General features: G+C 41.3%; 1 protein-coding gene across 1 annotated transcript in view; it reads right to left on the bottom strand.

Annotated features, from left to right (window-relative positions):
* The window catches only part of LOC122809705 (plasmolipin), a 359,490-nt gene extending 342,270 nt beyond the window's left edge, over positions 1–17,220 (bottom strand). The window contains exon 1 of the mRNA XM_044081397.1: positions 16,823–17,220. Within this exon, the coding sequence (XP_043937332.1) occupies positions 16,823–16,966 (144 nt within the window). The 5' untranslated portion in view covers positions 16,967–17,220. The remainder of the gene's footprint in view (positions 1–16,822) is intronic.
* Positions 17,221–19,028: the final 1,808 nt, after the last annotated feature.

The raw sequence follows: 19,028 nt of genomic DNA, 5'->3' as shown, positions 1-19,028 counted from the left end.
TTTTGATTTTAAGCCATGGCTTTAAAGTGCTTATGTCTATAATGGCAAAGGTGATGCCAAAACTGATAGATATGATCAAGATGGTTTTGTGGAGGGGAAGCAAACATTTGACAACATTGACAGATAGAACAATGATGATCCAGAGGGAAGCAGAATGTACAAAAATACCACTGTTGTTGGTGGGCCTTGATGCAAAGAAAGCATTCAACAAATTAAGCTGGGATTTTATGAGTAGGGCAATGGAAGCATTTTTATTCCTTAATAAAATTATAAGGTTGATTAGGAGGATATATGAAAGATTGGAGGTGAAAATTAAAGTGGGTGGCTTCCTGTCTATGTTCTGTTTGAGCATAGAACCAGGCAGGGGTGTCCTCTTTCCCTGTTGTTATTTGTTTTATATTTAGAACCATTGGCAAAGAAAATAAAAGACTCCAAAATTTAAGGATGTAATTGGTATGATAGTCAAGAAAAGCTTGCTTTATTTGCAGATGATATTATTTTATACATCATAAAACCAGAAGAGGACATTTCAGTGTTGCGAAACATTCTAAAACAGTTTCAAGTCTTTTCATGATACAAAATTAATGAAGATAAAACAAAGGCAATAGCTGTAAACGATTTACCCACACATGAATTAGTTCAGCAATACCCATATTTATGGGGATGTGATAAAATGAAGTACTTAGGAGTAAGGATTAAAAAGGATTCTGTTATGACAGCTAAGGCTATGTGGGAAGAGACTAAACAAATGATAATGCAAAAACTGATAAACTGGAAGCTCTGTTTTATGGATATTGATAGCAAGATAAAGGCAGTGAAATGTTTTAGTCCCTTTAGTTTTTTATACAGATCAAGCATAGTTTTATCAACCAAAGGAGAAGTTCTGGAAAGCAATTAATAAAGAGTTGTAGGATTCTTTCTGAGGGGGGAAGACAGCAAGAGTCAAAAGGGATAAGTCGATCCTTCCAATAGAACAAGGTGGTTTGGGATTACCTGATTTGAAGAGGTATTTCAGAGCTACATAGTTAAGGCTCCTACACATAGCACAAGCAGAAAGCTATCATTCAAAGTGGAAAGGGATAATGATAAAAGAGGGGGAAGCTCAAGAAACAAGGAGAGACTGAGATTTTGGAGCTAGATCCTTAAGGAGAATAACAATAACAATGCAGAATATTATATTCATAAAATAGAAGAAAGGATTTTAAGAACTAAGCCAACATGAGGACGGAGAAAGGGGATTCTGCTGGTAGGGATGACTGTAATTAGGGATACAGATAATAAGTTAGAGGGTCTGGAATTTACTGAAGAAAACTGGCAAAGGAACCAAGATTATGTGAGCAAATAATTAGACAGGGAAAGGTAATAGAATGGGAAGAGGTCAAGAATTTATTTGGACTGCAGTCTACAGATTGCCTTCCATATCAAGGACTAATATCAGAGTATAGGCAAAGACAAAGAAATAATGGGATCCTAAGCTAAAGATCAGCACTGGTAGAGTTTTTGGTAGAATCTAGGACAGAAGTTGCTGTGAAAAAGAGGTAATTAGTAGGGCATATAAAATATTGCATGACAACTATAAAAATCAATCAGAGGAGATTAGAAAGGATTGGAAATAGAGACTGGATAAGCAAGTTGCAAATAAACAATTGGGGATATGTGTATGTCTCCCAACTATGCAACAAAGTGTAGAAGATTTAGGATCTTTGCTTGGAAGTATCTGCACAAATATTTTGGTACCCCAACTAGACTCCAAAGAGTATTTCCTCAGGTAAATTGCAAATGTTGGAGGTGTGATGGGGAAGAAAGGGGTAACTGGGAACATATTTTTTGGGAGTGTAATGAGTTGGCAGACTTTAAAAATTCCATGCAGACTACTCTATCAGAAATACTGGGTGAGCAAACTGGTGTAACTAAGGAAATTATTATTTTTTTAGCTATGATACAGAGAATTGCCTGTACGGGTCTACTTCAAATGATCAAATTTCACAACATCAAACATTTGATCATCAAAGACCAGATGATCGAAGCTGTGAAACACTGAACATTAAAAAAAATCTAAAGAGAAAATGTCTTCTTTCACATTTTTTCATGGAGGTAAGCCCCCTCATGCACCCCCACACCCCCTGCTACTTAAGTATACCAACTCCAAGATCACACTACAGTGAAAAGAATGGTAAATTTCCCATTCCAGGCTGTATGGTGATCTCCATTCAGAATGTTTGATGTTTCACAACTTCAATCATTTGGTCTTCGATGATCAGATGTTCGATCTTGTGAAACTTCGATCATTTGAAGTAGATCCGCCTAGACATAGTAAATTTGTTATTTATTTATTTATCATTTGTTTACTGGGAAAGTCCAACTTAGAACAAAGCCAATTTTCAGCAGAGACCTGGGGAGAAACTCTCCAGATGCATGTCTTTGAAACGTGGGAGGAAACGGGAGCACCTGGAGGAAACCCACACTTACGCAGGGAGGACATGCTGACTCCACACAGAAGGCACCCCAGCCAAGAATTGAACCAGAGATAACCTCTTGGTGTGAGGTGACAGTGCTGCCGCTGCAACACTGCACCATCCAATCCTTAAATCCTTGTAAAGCCGTAAATCCTTGTTGAGTCTAAATATTGTAGCTGCCAGAAAAGCATTTACTAGAAAATGGAAATTAAAGTTTAAACCAACCGTATTAGAAGTAGTGAATACAGTAACAGAGATAAAACAACTGGAAAGGGGGTCTTTAGAAAAGGTGGGAGCAAATTACATAGAAAAAATGAGAAGTGTGGGAACAATACATGCAAAATAATATTTTGGAGGAGGAACAGAGTTTAAAAGAGGCCAGGATTTGAATGAACCATGTAATGTTTGACTGACAATGACTGGATAGATGATAAATGATGTATAATATTTTTGACTAAAAATATGTCAATGTTGTTTGTTTTTATTTATATAAATGTATGATTGCCCATGTCATAAGTGATAATTTAATAAAGATTTTCTTGGTTGAAAAAAAAAAGGAAATGAAGTCAGAGAAAGCAGCGGGCTTAGATGAGGTCACAGCAGATATGATAACGATGCTGGGTGAGATGGTGGGAAATGGCTCCTGAAGATACTCATAGTGTGGAGGGAAAGGTGAGTCCCAGATAATCGAAGAATAAGCATACTAGTGCTAGTGTTCATGAACAAAAAGGGGACATTCAGAAAGGAGGGCAGTACACAGGTATCAAATTCCTGCCACACTGCATTAAATTTCTGGAGAGGGTGACTGACAAATGGATATGCAGAGTAGTAAGATAGGAGATGAGCAGTTTGGATTCAGATCAGGAAACAGCACAAATGACCCAATGTTTGTAGTGAGACAGATAGTTGAGAAGTAGTTAGAGATGGGCATTCCTAGGCTTAGAGAAAACATATGACAATGTCCCAAGAAAGCTGATTTTGGCAGTCCTGTGGTTCTTCAAAGTCCCAGAAACATTGGTAAAATTAAAGCAGGCTATGTACAAGGACACAATGACTCAAGTACGAACAGGATTCAATGTCATGGAGGGGTTCCCAGTGGGAGTGGGTGTGCATCGGGGTTCAGCTCTGAGCTTACTGCTATTCGTACTGGTGATGGATCACATTAAAAAACATGCCAGATGGGAACAAATCAAAAAAATGCTGTATGCAGAGAATGTGGCATTACAGTGGACTCTGAGCAAGAGTTTCAGCCAAGGATAGGAGAATGGAATGCAAAACTTAAGGCACATGGAATGAAAAGACAGTTGGTAGTGGTAACAAATAGGGGAATCAGAAGAAGCTGAGAACTGACATAAAAGGGAAGACAGTGAAACAGGTTAACAGCTTCAAATATCTGGGAGGGATGGTTGAAGAGAAGGGAAGTCTGAATGAAGAGGTCAAAGCTAGCATTAGAGTGCCTGCAGTCAACTGGGAAAGAGTGTCAGGTGTAATGTATGACAGAAAAATGCTAAAGAAGCTGAGAAGTAAGGTGTACAAAACAGTGATGCTACCAGTACTACTATATGGTACAGAAACCTGGACAGTAAAGGCAGAGCAAACGAGGAAGCTAGAGGTGATGGAAATGAAGTGCCTGAGATGAGTGGTAGGATGCACACTGTGAGACAGGCAAAGAAATGAAGATATACGAGCAGAAGCCAAAGTAGCTGTAATTGCAGAAATTATCAAAGAGATCAGATTATAGTGGTTTGGGCTCATGTGAAGAAAAGCAGAAGACAATCTGGTGAAGAAGATTTGGGACAAACAGGAAGAAAACAAGAGGAAATTAGGGTGTCCAGCAAAGAGTGGATGAATTGTGTGACAGAAGACCTGCGACAATAGACATGAGTGCCAAGAAAGCAGAAGGTGGCATTGAGCTAAGAGAGAGATGGCAATAGTTGACACAACACCCTGTCCCATGTAGAAAATGGGAAAAGGGGGTTGATGATGATGATGATGAAAATGATTACACAGTGCAATTAATCATACTCAATGAAGAAAGGAATGTATTGAATACATTATGCTACTGCCAGGCACATTTTCTAAAAAAATATACTGAATTGTTTTAATCAGAGAATTATGCAAGTTTGAATGTTGTAGCAATGATCTGTGCAAGAAGATATACAGGCTATGATGTGGCTGTCATCCTTGTCAGTGCCTCAGCAGTAAACTGCAGAGCTATTTAAAATATAATGTTCACTCCCAAAAGGTGTAGTGCAGGGTATCTGCTCAAGTTTCACAGACTGCAGTCACAGCTTTTGAAGCAGCAGAACTGCATGTTTGAATGAGAGTAATGTATGTTTAAGGTTGTGGTGTTTCAGGGTATTCTTGCTACTCTGAGGTACAGTTACTTCATATAGCAAATGTGTGGGGAGGGACCATGCTGCTGAAGTCCCCATGCAAAAACAGCAAAAACACTAAAAAGGTGTAACAGTACATTTTATAAATTACTGTTTTTATCTGAATGCCGCGGTGGTGGTGCTGTGGTAGCGTTGTCGCCTCACAGTAACACGTTGTCCTGTTTGATTCTCAGCTAGAGTGTCTTCTGTGTCGAGACATGCATGAATGGGCGTACCTTCGTTGAAGGCTGTGCGTCAGGGCTGGTAACTTAGCATGTAAAAATCTACTGCCAATCATTAGCGGACCGGAGTTCCGCTGTGGCTACCCCTAACCGGGAAAAGCCAAAAGACACAACAACAACTGTTTTTATCTGAATCACAAGTTTATTTTCCAAAGTACTGGGAATCATAGTACCAGCTCTCAGGTTCCAGAGAGTCTGTGCCCTTGAATCATTTCAGAAAAATAAACAGTAACTCTTCCGATTTAATATGGAGTGTTTATGTAAAAGCATTAGATTTAAAAAGGCTCAGATGTAAGAAGGCTGCTCTAACAATAGGGAAAGGATCAGTATGTCTTTACAAGCCTGGCATACTGGTGCAAAGAAGAATTCCACCCAGTGAGCTACCTTCAGTTTACAGCCATAAACCATAGGGCCAGCCTAGGAGTTGAAGTGACTGACTTACCTTTTCGGGGGGGGGAGGGGGCAATATGGATTCATTATGCCATAATACCATATACTTAAATATACTTGCAGAATGTTCACATTTTTGCCTCATATTTGTGGTCTGTTCTTCCTAAAATTTGAAGAGTTCTAGCAAATCATTGAGGATTAAAGTCACTAAATAAGGAAAAACATTTGAATTTCAGGCTCCATATCCTTCAGAAGATGCAGACAAAACATATTCTAACTTTATAAGACCAATAAATAAAATGTATCCCCGACTTAAGTGCTTTGCCCCAACATTACTTTTTACTTTTTCCGGAATTCTTGTTTTAAATGTTTGACAGGTATGAGGGGTAGATGAGTGATCGAAGCAAGTAGATGCATGTATTTGCAAATTACAACCATCTTAGTGTTTTCAGATGTCAGTCTCAGCAGTAAATAGGTTATTTAAAAAAATCACTCTCTTGGTATGGGACCATCTGTCAAAGTCTCAATTCTAGTGGGAATTAATAAATAGGACAAGTGCTTGGTAGGCAATACTAACTGGTATCAGTGAATGAGGGAATAAAAATAATAGTAATATTATACCATGACCCCCCCATTAATATTCCAAAACGTGCACGCTGATTGGCCAGCGTGCACGTTGTAAATCGACTTATACAAAGGAAAAAGGTCCGGTCGCCCGGACTTTTTCCATTAGTATAAGTCTCTTTTAAAACACTGTCTCGCTATGTTAAAAGAGTTTAACATAGCGACACAGGTTTAAAAAAAGCAACGGAGATCTCCGTTGCTTTTTTTAAAGCTGTCTCGCTATGTTAAACTCCTTTAACATAGCGACACAGTGTGTAAAAAGCAACGGAGATCTTGCTTTCTCCATTGCTTTTTTTTTAAACCTGTCTTGCTATGTTAAATGGGTTTAACATAGTGAGACAGCTTTAAAATAAGCAACGGAGATCTCCGTTGTTTATTTTAAAGCTGTCTCGCTATGTTAAACCCATTTAACATAGCGAGACAGGTTTAAAAAAAAAAGCAATGGAGAAAGCAAGATCTCCGTTGCTTTACTGTTCGCTATGTTAAATGGATTTAACATGGCGAGACAGCTTTAAAATAAGCAACGGACATCTCCGTTGCTTATTTTAAAGCTGTCTCGCTATGTTAAACCCATTTAACATAGCGAAACAGTAAAAAGCAACAGAGATCTTGCTTTCTCCGTTGCTTTTGGCCACAGCTCTGATGTACTGCGTAGGCATGTGTAGTACATCAGAACTGCCGTGGATACCAGACAGCTGTGGAAGGGCAACAAAGAGGCATTATACAATGCCATTATTTAAGAAAAGTAATTTCTTTTCTTAAATAATGTCATGGTATAATAGCAATAACCCACTTCTGGGTGTGGGTAATGCGGGATTTACCCACGGTTGTCTTTGTTTGGTCCCTCGGGCTTCGCCCTCGGGACCAAACCACGACAACCGTGGGTAAATCCCACATTACCCACACCCAGGCGTGGGTTATTGCTATAATAATATATCACTTGCACAGAGCCAGTTTAAATATGATTAAATATTTTAAAATAAGTAAAAAAAAAGTATGACCTCATTAGGTCAAATATGTCATGAGATTTTCTCTTCTGCAAAAAACACATACACACGCACGCACACATACACACATGCACGCACACACACACACATACATATATATATATATATATATATATATATATATATATATATATATATATATATATAATTTTTTTTTAATTGGAGTGGGATGTCACAATATGTACAGATAAAGTACTGTCTTAAGACAGAGAAAGTTGTTTGTGGGAGCAAAGAAAACAATTTCCCATGGAGTGTGTGCTGAATATATAAAATTATAAACTGGAAAAGCAGGATTATAGGTTCATAGGTTCATAGGTTGATACTAGGCTATCTGCCCTAGGGCATTTATAAACCTAGCCAGAGTGTGTTTGGCTTTCGCCACCCATTTAGATTAGTTGACTGTGCCTCTGTATAGTAGGTCACAGAAGATAGCCCTTTTAATGTTAGTTTACTGTGCCTGTGTCTAGTAGGGACACAGAAGAGATCCCAGGGGTAAACCTACGATCTCCCATCCACTCATCAAGATTTCTCTTGAAGAGGGTCATTGAGGGGCTCTGCCTAACATGGATTGGGATTTTGTTCCAGAGTGAGGGGAGCCTCTGGGATATGAATCTGTCCCTCCAGCATGTCCTATTTATTTCTGTGCTGAGGTTTAAGTCCCTGGTGCGTGTAGCTCTAAGGGATTTGGATTTCCTGAAGTGGAGCATGTCCATTAATTCTGGTTTGGACATGGCTTTATACGTCAGGCACAGATCGCCTCTGAGTAGGCGGTAAGCAACTGAGTAGAGCTGGAGTTTCTTTAGCCTAAATGCGTAGGGCATCTGTTTGAGTCCCTTGATCCTCTTGGTGAGGTACTTTTGGGGTCTTTCCAGTTGCTGCAGGTGTCGGGTAAGGTACATCCCAAATGGGGCATTGTATTCAATTATGGGCCTGATGAGTGATGAGTAGAGGGGCACAATGACCTCTCTTGATCTAGATGTGAACCCTTTCGTGATAAGGTGGGCTATATAGAAGGTCTTTCTAACCACCTTGGCAACGTGATTGTCAAAGGAGAGATTGCTATCTACTTGGGTCCCCAAATCCCTAATTACTTCTTCCGTACTTAATAGATTACTACCTATGTGGTAATTTGTGGGCACTTTGTTTTTGCCAAAGGGGATGACTATGCACTTTTTGGCATTTAGCTTTAGGCCATGGCGCTGGCACCAGTTATCCGTCTCTGTGAGACCCTTTTGGAGGATGCTTGTGTCAGTCGGTGAGTCGATTATGGCACCCAGTTTGCAATCATCTGCGAACTTGGTCAGCCATAGTCCTCCCGTGTTAGCCTGTACCTCAGGGAAATATATACAAAACAAGAGAGGTCCCAGGACTGAGCCTTGTGGGACGCCACTTGTAACTGGTTTAGAGTCTGACATGGCACCTGCAATTCTGACCATGTGGGTTCTATCCCTGAGCCAGTTTGCAACCCATCTTGTGACACCTGGGTTTATATTTAAGCTGGTGAGCTTATTTATGATGCCCGAGTGGGGTATTGTGTCGAAGGTTTTTGCAAGGTCCAGGTAGGCTGTGTGGACTACCTTCCCTTCATCTATGTCCTTGTTGACTGTTTCAAAGAAGTCAACCAGGTTCAAGAGGCAAGATCTGCCCTTAACAAAGCCGAATTGGGTAGGATCCAGTGCTTGGAGGTTCTCAATGTCTTTTTTTATGAGTTCCATGATGATACGCTCCATAGCTTTGCAGACCAGGTTAGTCAGGCTTATAGGGCGATAGTTTCTGGGGTCCGTTGTGGCACCACCTTTGTGGAGTGGGACCACTGTTGCTGTACGCCATTCCTTGGGTATATATCCTGTAGTAAGGCTGAGACTGAACAGTGACTTTATGTGAGGGTTCAGTTCTTCTTGGAGCTCATGTAAGACGCAGCCCGGGACACCGTCCGGTCCCATTGATGCTGTGTTTTTTGCTTTGGAGAGGGCAGCTCTCACCTGTGCATCTGTGATGTCAGGGAGGCTACACTCTGTTGGGATAGACATTTGCTCTTTTGGGGGGGGAGAAGTTTGCACTGAACCTGTCTGCCAGGATGTTGGCAATGTCTGTGGGTTCAGTGTATTTTTTGTCATTTTGCACTAACTCAGAGCATATCTGGGAGTTGCCACCTAGGTTCCTGACATAACTAAAGAAGGCCTTGTGATTATCTTTAGCGCCTTGTGCAATTTTTCTTTTGAAGCTGGCCTTAGATAATTTTATGAGGGATTGTAGTTTCTTGCTAGTACTGATCAGAGATGCCTTCCCTTTTTGAGATTTTGCTCTATCATGTAGTAGCTTCTTCCTTCTCTTGTATAGCTTATTTATGGCTGGGGTCCACCAGATAGGTCTCCTGCCTTTGGAGGAGTGAGTCTTGGTTTTATTTGGGATAGCACGATCCATGCATTCCTGTAGGTGTCCATAGAATGCGTTTGTAAAGGATTCTGCGGTTTGGGACATATTTTCCACTGGCCTGGGGGCTTTGAAGGATTCCACCTCGGTTTTGAGAAGTGTGAAGTTTGCTTTTGAGAAGTTCTTCACCATGGTTTCCTTGGCTGGGGGTGGGGATGGGATATGGATGTCCAGTTAGATTAATTTATGGTCAGATCTTACCAATGAGGGGTATACCTCTGGTATGGAACATAGAGTCCCCATGTTGGTGATGATCAGGTCCAATATGTTTTCCCCTCTTGTGGGAATGGTGACCATTTGTTCCATAGCATTTGAGTTTATAAATTCTAGGAAGCGTTGGGCGAGGGTGTTGGGGCTTGAGTAGTGCTCCTAGTTTATGTTTGGGTAGTTGAAGTCACCCAATATGATGGTGTTTGGAGAGACCTTCATATTCTCCAGCGTTCTCAGGAAAGCTGAGTGGGGCTCCTGGGTTTGGGAGGGTGGTCTGTAGCAGGCTACAAACTGAAAGGCAGTTTTGCCCACTGTTAGTTGCACATGGATGGTCTCCGATGCTTCGTGCAGTGCCACTAATCTGGAGGTGTGGGTATCTTTGATGAATATGGATACTCCCCCTCCTTTTGTGGTTCGGTCCGAGTTTTGGGGCCGAAAAGCATGGTATGAGGTATAACCTGGTAGTGCTGGGGTGCTCTCAGGAGCCTTGAACCAGGTTTCTGTTACTGCACAGATATCGATATTCTCCATACTGAGGAGAGCCTCAAGTGCATGCATCTTGAGGTTTAGACTTCTGGCATTGAGCAGCATTACCCTTAGTTTCTTTTTCCTTGTGTTGTCTATGGAGGTGGGTTTGTCTTTTGAGCCTTGCCTAAAAAAGGCACTATGGGGGTGGCAAGAGCCTTAGCCAATATTCGAAAGCCCAGGGGTGACAGGTGCAAGCCGTCCCTAGTGAAGCAATGTGGCTTGTCGAGCATGTCATCCCAGGCTGACAGACACTGGATCTCCTTTGAATGACACCAATACTTTAGCCAATTGTTAAAATTGATAATTTTGTCTTTATACTGTGGCATCATTCTTGGTGAGGGTAAGATGCTACTCAAGGTCAGGGTCATACCGGCCTGGGCTATATGATCAGAGAGCTCTTCTATGTCTCTTTTCATGTAGTCCAGGGAGGTAGGACATTCACACCAGCATGGACAATGACGGAGTCATATTTGTACTTGATTTGGAGTGAGCTGAGTGCTTGTGTTATGTGGCGGATCCTGGCACCCGACAGGCAGCTTACAGTGACCTTCTCTTTGTTCAGCCGGGTGAGTGGGACGTCAGTGTGTCTGACAATAGAGTCACCTATTACAAGTGTATTAGGTGTGTTGTTTAGCCTTAAGGGCTGTGACTGTGTGGCATACTGACTTTGTGAACTATGTAATACGTGGGTATTGTTGTGGGGTAGCGGTTGCTTGGATGTCTGCTTTGGAGGTCTCTGCTGCTTGGGAAGATTTTTATTTAGAGCCTCCGAGTATGTTTTTGTGTGTTTATGTGTTTGGTTTGCTGTTGCGATAGGTCTATGTGAGACTGGATTTGTGGTGTGGTTACATTCTCCACCTGACTGACTGCGCCTGTACTCGGTTGAGAGAGCTCAGCCTCCTGTTTGGCTATATAGTTGCGTCTCTCACATATATTTGAGCTTGTTGGGAGGAGGAGAGGGTGGTCTGTGTACATAAGGCAGTTGTAACATTGCCTCAAGATTCCCAGATTCACCAGTTGGACTGGAGAGTAAACCCGAAACTGACTTTTGGACATGCCAGAATAGTATAAGGAACTACTTTTTGACTGATCAAAAAGGACCAATAAGGAGCCAAGTACTTTAAGGGATTATAAGTGGGTGTAGTGCTTTAGTTTATTAGTGCTTACTTATAAGATTACTTATACGAGCAACTGCAGGGCTTTAGAATGAAAATAGAGTGCTTACTTTGAGGTTTAGAACAGTTCTAAGGGAAAAAGTGAAGAGCAGACTTTGTGGAGCCGGGAATAGTTTAAACCCGCTTAAGCGGCGCTGTCCGATGCTGCTCTATTCGCAAAATCGTGCAAAACTGTGCAAATGCGGGTTTTAAAGCAGGGAAACTGAGAGAGATAGGAATTGACCCAAAATGGCCAATAAGCTACTAGTTTCAGGGCTGAGACCACTCCTCCAGGGACAGATAGGCTGCTCAAAGCTCCCCACTCTCACTGGTGAACAGAGAAGCTTCCTCCTATCCAAGTAAGGATATGGGCAACACAGGAAACTATACCACAGTCCGGAATTCAGCAAAACCTGAAATTTGGACTAATCTAGTTCAGCAAAGGTGGGAAAAGAGAATATTTTTTTTTTTTTTTTTTTTCAGGAAACAGCAGAAAAACACACAGAAAACACTATAAATGCTCTAAACAGGCTAGCGCACTTTAGTGTGTATCCTACAACAGTTATACAATACAAAAATGACTTAAATTGATATAAAACAAGTGCAAAAACTGTAAAAAGCAGAAGGCAAATGCAATTTAAACTTTTTAAAGCACAGATCAGTTAGAAATTCACTTTTTAGGTGGAAAAAGGCAGTCGGAGTAAAAAAAACAGAGAAAAAATACTTAAATCTGGAAAAGTCTCTCTTGGGTCTCTCTGTTGCCTGTATCACTCTGCAGGACACCACGAGGAGCTGTGCAGAGTTGTATACTGGCGCAAAACCGTGCAAATGTGGGTTTTAAAGCAGGGAAACTGAAAGAGATAGGAATTGACCCAAAACGGCCAATAAGCTACTAGTTTTAGGGCTGAGGCCACTCCTCCAGGGACAGATAGGCTGCTCAAAGCTTCACACTCTTACTGGTGAACAGAGAAGCTTCCTCCTATCCAAGTAAGGATATGGGCAACACAGGAAACTATACCACAGTCCAGAATTCAGCAAAACCTGAAATCTGGACTAATCTAGTTCAGCAAAGGCGGGAAAAGAGAATTTTTTTTTTCAGGAGACAGCAGAAAAACACACAGAAAACACTGTAAATGCTATAAACAGGCTAGCGCACTTTAGTGTGTAGCCTACAACAGTTATACAATACAAAAATGACTTAAATTGATATAAAACAAGTGCAAAAACTGTAAAAAGCAGAAGGCAAATGCAATTTAAACTTTTTAAAGCACAGATCAGTTAGAAATCCACTTTTTAGGTGGGAAAAGGCAGTTGGAGCAAAAAAACAGAAAAAAATACTTAAATCTGGAAAAGTCTCTCTTGGGTCTTTCTGTTGCCTGTATCACTCTGCAGGACACCACGAGGAGCTGTGCGGAGTTGTATACAATAACAAACTTTTTAAATCACAGATTCGCTAAAAAAACTGGCATTTTAGGCAGAATTAGTTAAGACAGCAACAAAAGCAGAAAAGTGATACTTAATCACTCCAGAGTCACTCTCTTGTCTCTCTGCTGCTGTAGACTCTGCAGAACACCTGGAAGGCACTTGCTGAGAGGAATACAAGTGTAAAATCTGTGCAAATGAGGTTTTTATAGCAGGGAAGTGAAAGAGATAGAAATTAGCCCAAAATGGCTAATAAACTACTAACTTCTGGGCTCAAACTACTCCTCCAGGGACAGATAGGCTGCTCAAAGCTCCCCTCTCTCACAGGTGAACAGAGAAACTTCCTTATATCCAAGTAAGGTAATGGCAGCACAGTAACTTGTAACACAGCCCTGGATTCAGCAATAACCTGAAAACTGGACTATACTAGTTCAGAAAGGTGGGAAACAAGTATATATATATTTTTTTTCAGGAAATAGAGCAGATACAATCAAAATTAGCCCAAAAAGGCCAATAAACTACTAACATCTGGGTTGAAATTATAATTATAATAAGATGATAGGTCTACCATGCTTATATTCGCTGTCATCACAATTGCTGGAAATAAAATACTTTATATGTTACACACTCAATTTATAACAGACATAACATAGGTTAATGTGTGCTTTATCACAGGATATCATTACCAGGTCTACTACATGTGCTCGTAGCTCACAACACACTTCTCTAGAAAGTAAGTGCCCATTTTCACACTAGCTATATGTCCCATAACTACATAGACTTCCCAAAACCCAAACCTATAAAACAGTATAACCCTATCAAAGACCTAACTCTAGCCCTAAAACTGTAACCCAGTTCTTAACCTGAATCTTCCGTGATCCCTTACCCTAAAACTCTACTTTCCTTGCCTCTCCTCCCTAACCCTAATGTCCTTGATTACTCCCGAAACCTAAAACTCCACCTCCTCCCTAAACCTAAATTTACAGATCACTCCCTAAACATAAAATTCTCTTCCCAGTCCTTAAACCTAAAACTCCCTTTCTGCTCCTTAACCCTAAATCCGCTTCCCAATTGCTGCCCTAATCAAACCTTTCAACTGTCCCTGTTTTGGAGATATGTCCCTATTTTCAGGCTTAATTTGCCCCTACATACAATTCTCTGAATCTCCCTCATTTCACGGGATTTTCGAAGCTATCTAGTACACAGAAAACTGCCCTACATGACCAGCATACTAATGGCACCAATAATTTAAAGAAAGAGGGCAAATATATTACATCTCCCTTTTTCAGAAGCTGAAATAAATTACCTGGTTTAATAGAATTTTGCAATACAGATAAAGTCTACAGATTTTTCACTCCCTCTTTGAGAATGTGCTTATATTTTCCATCATTTTGTCACCCTCTGTTTTTAAATGTGTTTCTGAGCAACATCTCAATTTCCTACTGAAAGCAGGAAGAGTTATGTGCTATCTTGTCTTGAAATTTTACGCTAATTAGATGTACAGATGTTTGGTGGCAAGTGCCTACTTTTTAAGACCCTTTGTTACTGTTTCCACTGTCTACAGTTTGAGGGTTATGGCGGTAATTTACATTCCCTCCCCAACACTTAATTCGCTCAAACTCGAATAATGTATTTGAGTAAGGTATGGCAGCTGCTTGTTCAATGTTATATCTGAGCAGTGTACAAGATACAAGAAGTTCAAGTTTCTGGCTTTGAGACAGAATTTGTTGAGCACTTGTGGCTTGGGTGTTTGTAGTAGAACTTCACCACCTCTCAGGTGTGAAATACACTTTGCTTCTCCTATCTTATACTGCACCTGAGGCATTGTGATATCCTGTCACAAAGTTAATAATGCACATCCTGTATTATTCATTAACTAAGCATTGGGCAACAAATTTGTGCTTGTTGACAATATTCCAATACGTTCTTTCTTGCTTTGCATAATACATGTAATAAAAAAATAAAAATCTGATGTGTTACCAGATTTCTAGAGCACAAATAGTATTTCCCCAGTTTCACTGAAGCTAAAAACAAAATGCTTACTATTTTTATTTGCACATTGTCAGTCCTGTAAAATCAGAAAGGACACCTCCAGAGCGCAATAAAACGCAAACAGAAGGTATGTATTAAATAGGAACAAAAAGGTAAAAGGGAACAAATGCATAAGTGGCAAATACTGAAACTATACTGAAACGTAGCCAGTCTGATACCATTAATTAAATAAATCCTCGGCATTACTGATTATTACCACTTTTACTCCATCTAAAATAAACACACACTTGTTTTTTCTCACCATGAATGTAACTGTTTGTCCCAGATTTTTTTTGTATTGTGTGTCTCTTACCAATTACTACTGATTGTACTGTTATCCCGGAGTGTAGTCAGATTGACTACAACGACTAATAATGCCGTGCAGTGAACGCTCCAACATGTTTGTTAGTCATTTAGAACTGCTGAGATCCTTTTAAATTATTGCAGGTAATCATCCACCTTCTGTGCAGCTGTGTCCGATAGTTTTAAAATAAATCTGAATGTGTGTTCCTACACAGCAACTTCATGCCCTTAATACGAACAGGTGAACAGTTAAAAAGGCAGCAATGTGTTTATCATGAGCAACTGTGCCATGGAACTATCAAATATAAGGACGGGGTGGAGTGATTAAATGGGAGTTGTGTTGGAAAATAATATCATTTTAAGAAATGGGGAGTGACCTTTGTTGAAATAAAACTGGTCTTCCCTTCTGAAAGCAAATGATTAGTCTACTCCGGTGCTGTAAGGACAGGTGGAGAAAGAATTGTCTTATGCATTAATAACGTGACTTGAGTACACTTCACCTGTGAGTCACATGAAACCGCTACCATCATCTACCTCCCAGCTCCTCTCTCCTCACGAGACGACCTGTGCTAACTAGACAGGTATGTTAGCACAGAAAGCAGAATAGGAGTTAGGTGACAAATCTACCTTAACGTTCAGGTGACTTCGTACCCTGGTGTGGCCACTGGCATGTAAAAGTGAGATCCGGTTCCACTGAAGTATGCAAACACTAAAATAAACACACACTTGTTTTTTCTCACCATGAATGTAACTGTTTGTCCCAGTTTTTTTTCTATTGTGTGTCTCTTACCATTTACTACTGATTGTACTGTTATCCCGGAGTGTAGTCAGACTGACTACAACGACTAATAATGCCGTGCAGTGAACGCTCCAACATGTTTGTTAGTCATTTAGAACTGCTGAGATCCTTTTAAATTATTGCAGGTAATCATCCACCTTCTGTGCAGCTGTGTCCGATAGTTTTAAAATAAATCTGAATGCGTGTTCCTACACAGCAACTTCATGCCCTTATGAACAGTTAAAAAGGCAGCAATGTGTTTATCATGAGCAACTGTGTCATGGAACTAGCAAATATAAGGACGGGGTGGAGTGATTAAATGGGAGTTGTGTTGGAAAATAATATCATTTTAAGAAATGGGGAGTGACCTTTGTTGAAATAAAACTGGTCTTGCCTTAGAAAAACAAATGATTAGTCTACTCCGGTGCTGTAATTACAGGTGGAGAAAGAATTGTCTTATGCATTAATAACGTGACTTGAGTACACTTCACCTGCGAGTCACATGAAACCGCTACCATCATCTACCTCCCGGCTCCTCTCTCCTCACGAGACGACCTGTGCTAACTAGACAGGTATGGCAGCACAGAAAGCAGAATAGGAGTTAGGTGACAAATCTACCTTAACGTTCAGGTGACTTCGTACCCTGGTGTGGCCACTGGCATGTAAAAGTGAGATCCGGTTCCACTGAAGTATGCATAATGGTTAAACATTTTAAAAGAGAATGATTTCCTTTCTTCTTATTTTTTCTAAATAAACAATGCAGTTGCTTCACCTGCTTAATCACAAGTTGCTATTAATTCACTTGCCAAGCGAACACACACCTGGATTGAGCCCCAAATGCGCGCCCTGACCCGAGCTGGTGTACTTACAATCTCTACGACCATCAGAAGTCCCACGAAGGATCTAAGAAAGTCCATGTCGACTGAGACAGGTCCGAAGGCAAGTGTACGCCCACTGGCCTGAGCGTTGGGAGAGCTCGTTTGGGTGCTGATTTTGGATGGGAAATCAGCCATGATTCCTGTCAGAAACGCAACTCAGAGAGATTAAACCTTGTATTTTTTCTGTGGCTCCAGAAGAATTGCAGTTCCAGCGGAATAAAGTGGACAGAAGCTGCTGCAGGAAGAGTAAGCCCTATGGACTGGACATGCTGGCACTCTGTGCTCCGTTGTAGTGCCGGCGGTGGTACGAGAACTCCCTCTGTATGTGTAAGAGTGTGATGACAGAGACAAAGCTGCTCGCAATGTCAGTGCCCAAGTGGGAGGGAGCTGCAGTTAAATGTTGACACTCTCAGCAGCAAGCAGACAACCGCACCAAGCAGTACCTACTCTGACCAAAGTCCACTTTGCGTTTCTGCCTTAGAGATATTCTCTAACCAGCAAAACAAGGCAGTTTTAGTAAAACGACGAGTGCATTAGTGCAGTTACACAGGAGAAGACACTGCTCCGACCTTGCTTTTTGAGGGCTATTTTGTCTCTCCCTTTGTTGGGGTACACGTTGTAGCTCTCAGATCAACATCACCGAACGAATCACCAGCTCAGGCAGGTGAGCCTGTTTTAAAGATTACACAAAAAGAAAAACAACAAAAACGAATTAGTGTTCCAGGTACCCTTCCCAGATATTGCCTACTCAGAATGGATACTATCACACCTTCTTTACTAGAAAAGGAACATATGTCCAGTGGCATGTATGCAAAATGACATTGGTAAATATTAGTTACCAGAGAGAGGAGTTGGATGATGTGAAACTTGGTTCCAAACTTCAAAGATCGCTCCTGCTAGGTATAACCTATGTCTCCGGCATAGGTTCATAAGTAGGTACTAGCTGTCTGCCAGAAGGCATTTATAAGCCTAGCCGGAATGTGTTGGCTTTCGCCGCCCCCTTAGATTAGTTCCCTGTGCCTCTGTCCAGCAGAGCCATTGAAGTGATCCCTGGGATAACCTTTCTGTTTCCAATTCACTCGTCAAAGTTTCTCTTGAAGAGGGTTAGCGAAGAGCTCTGCCTAATGTAGATTGGAATCTTGTTCCAGAGCATGGGAAGTCTCTGGGACAGGAATCTATCCTTCCAGCACGTCCTATTTATTGTTCTGGTAACGTTTAGATCCCTGGAGCGTGTGGCACGAGGGGATATGGTTTTCTTTAGGTGGAGCATGTCCATCAATTCTGGGTTGGCCATGGCCTTGTATGTCAGGCAGAGATCACCTCTGAGTAGGTGGTATGCAACCGAGTACAGCTGGAGTTTCTTCAGTCGAGCTGCATAGGGCATCTGCTTGAGGCCAGTGATCTTCTTGGTGAGGAACTTCTGTGGTCTTTCCAGCTGTTGCAGGTGTCTTGTAAGGTGTATCCCAAATGGGGCGTTGTACTCTATGATGGGTCTGATGAGTGATGCGTAGAGGGGCCCAATGACCTCTTTCAGTCTGGATGCAAATCCTTTTGGGATTAGGTGGGCCACATAGAAGGATTTTCTAACCACTTTGGCAATGTGATTATCAAAGGAGAGTTTACTATCTACTTGGGTCCCCAGATCCCTTATTATGTCTTCCGTATTTAGGGGGCTACCACCTATGTGATAGTTTGTGGGTACTTTGTTTTTTCCAAAGGGGATGACTATGCACATTTTGGCATTTAGCTTGAGGCCATGGTTTTGACACGAGGTATCTGTCTCAGTGAGACCCTTTTGGAGGATGTCTATGTCAGCCGGAGAGTCAATTATAGCCCCTAGTTTGCAGTCGCCTGCTAACTTGGTCAGCCATAGTCCTCCTGTGCTTGCCTGTATCTCTGAGAAGTATATGCCGAACAGGAGGGGTCCGAGGACTCAGCCCTGAGGAATGCCACTTGTAACTGGTTTAGAGTCAGACCTAGCTCCTGCAACTCTTACCATGTGGGTTCTGTCCATGAGCCAGTTGGTAACCCATCTTGTGATGTAGGGGTTTATGTTCAGGCTGGTGAGCTTGTCTATAATACCTGAGTGGGGAATGATGTCGAAAGCCTTTGCGAGGTCTAGGTAGGCTTGTGTGGACCACCTTTCCCTCGTCTATAGCCTTGGTAACTGTCTCAAAGAAGTCCACCAGGTTTAGGA

This window comes from Protopterus annectens, chromosome 8.part0, assembly GCF_019279795.1.
Source record: "Protopterus annectens isolate FY-2018-M chromosome 8.part0, PAN1.0, whole genome shotgun sequence".
Classification (NCBI taxonomy): Eukaryota; Metazoa; Chordata; order Ceratodontiformes; family Protopteridae; genus Protopterus; species Protopterus annectens.
The sequence above is the reverse complement of the archived record's forward strand: the minus strand, read 5'-3'. Positions and strand labels throughout refer to the sequence as shown.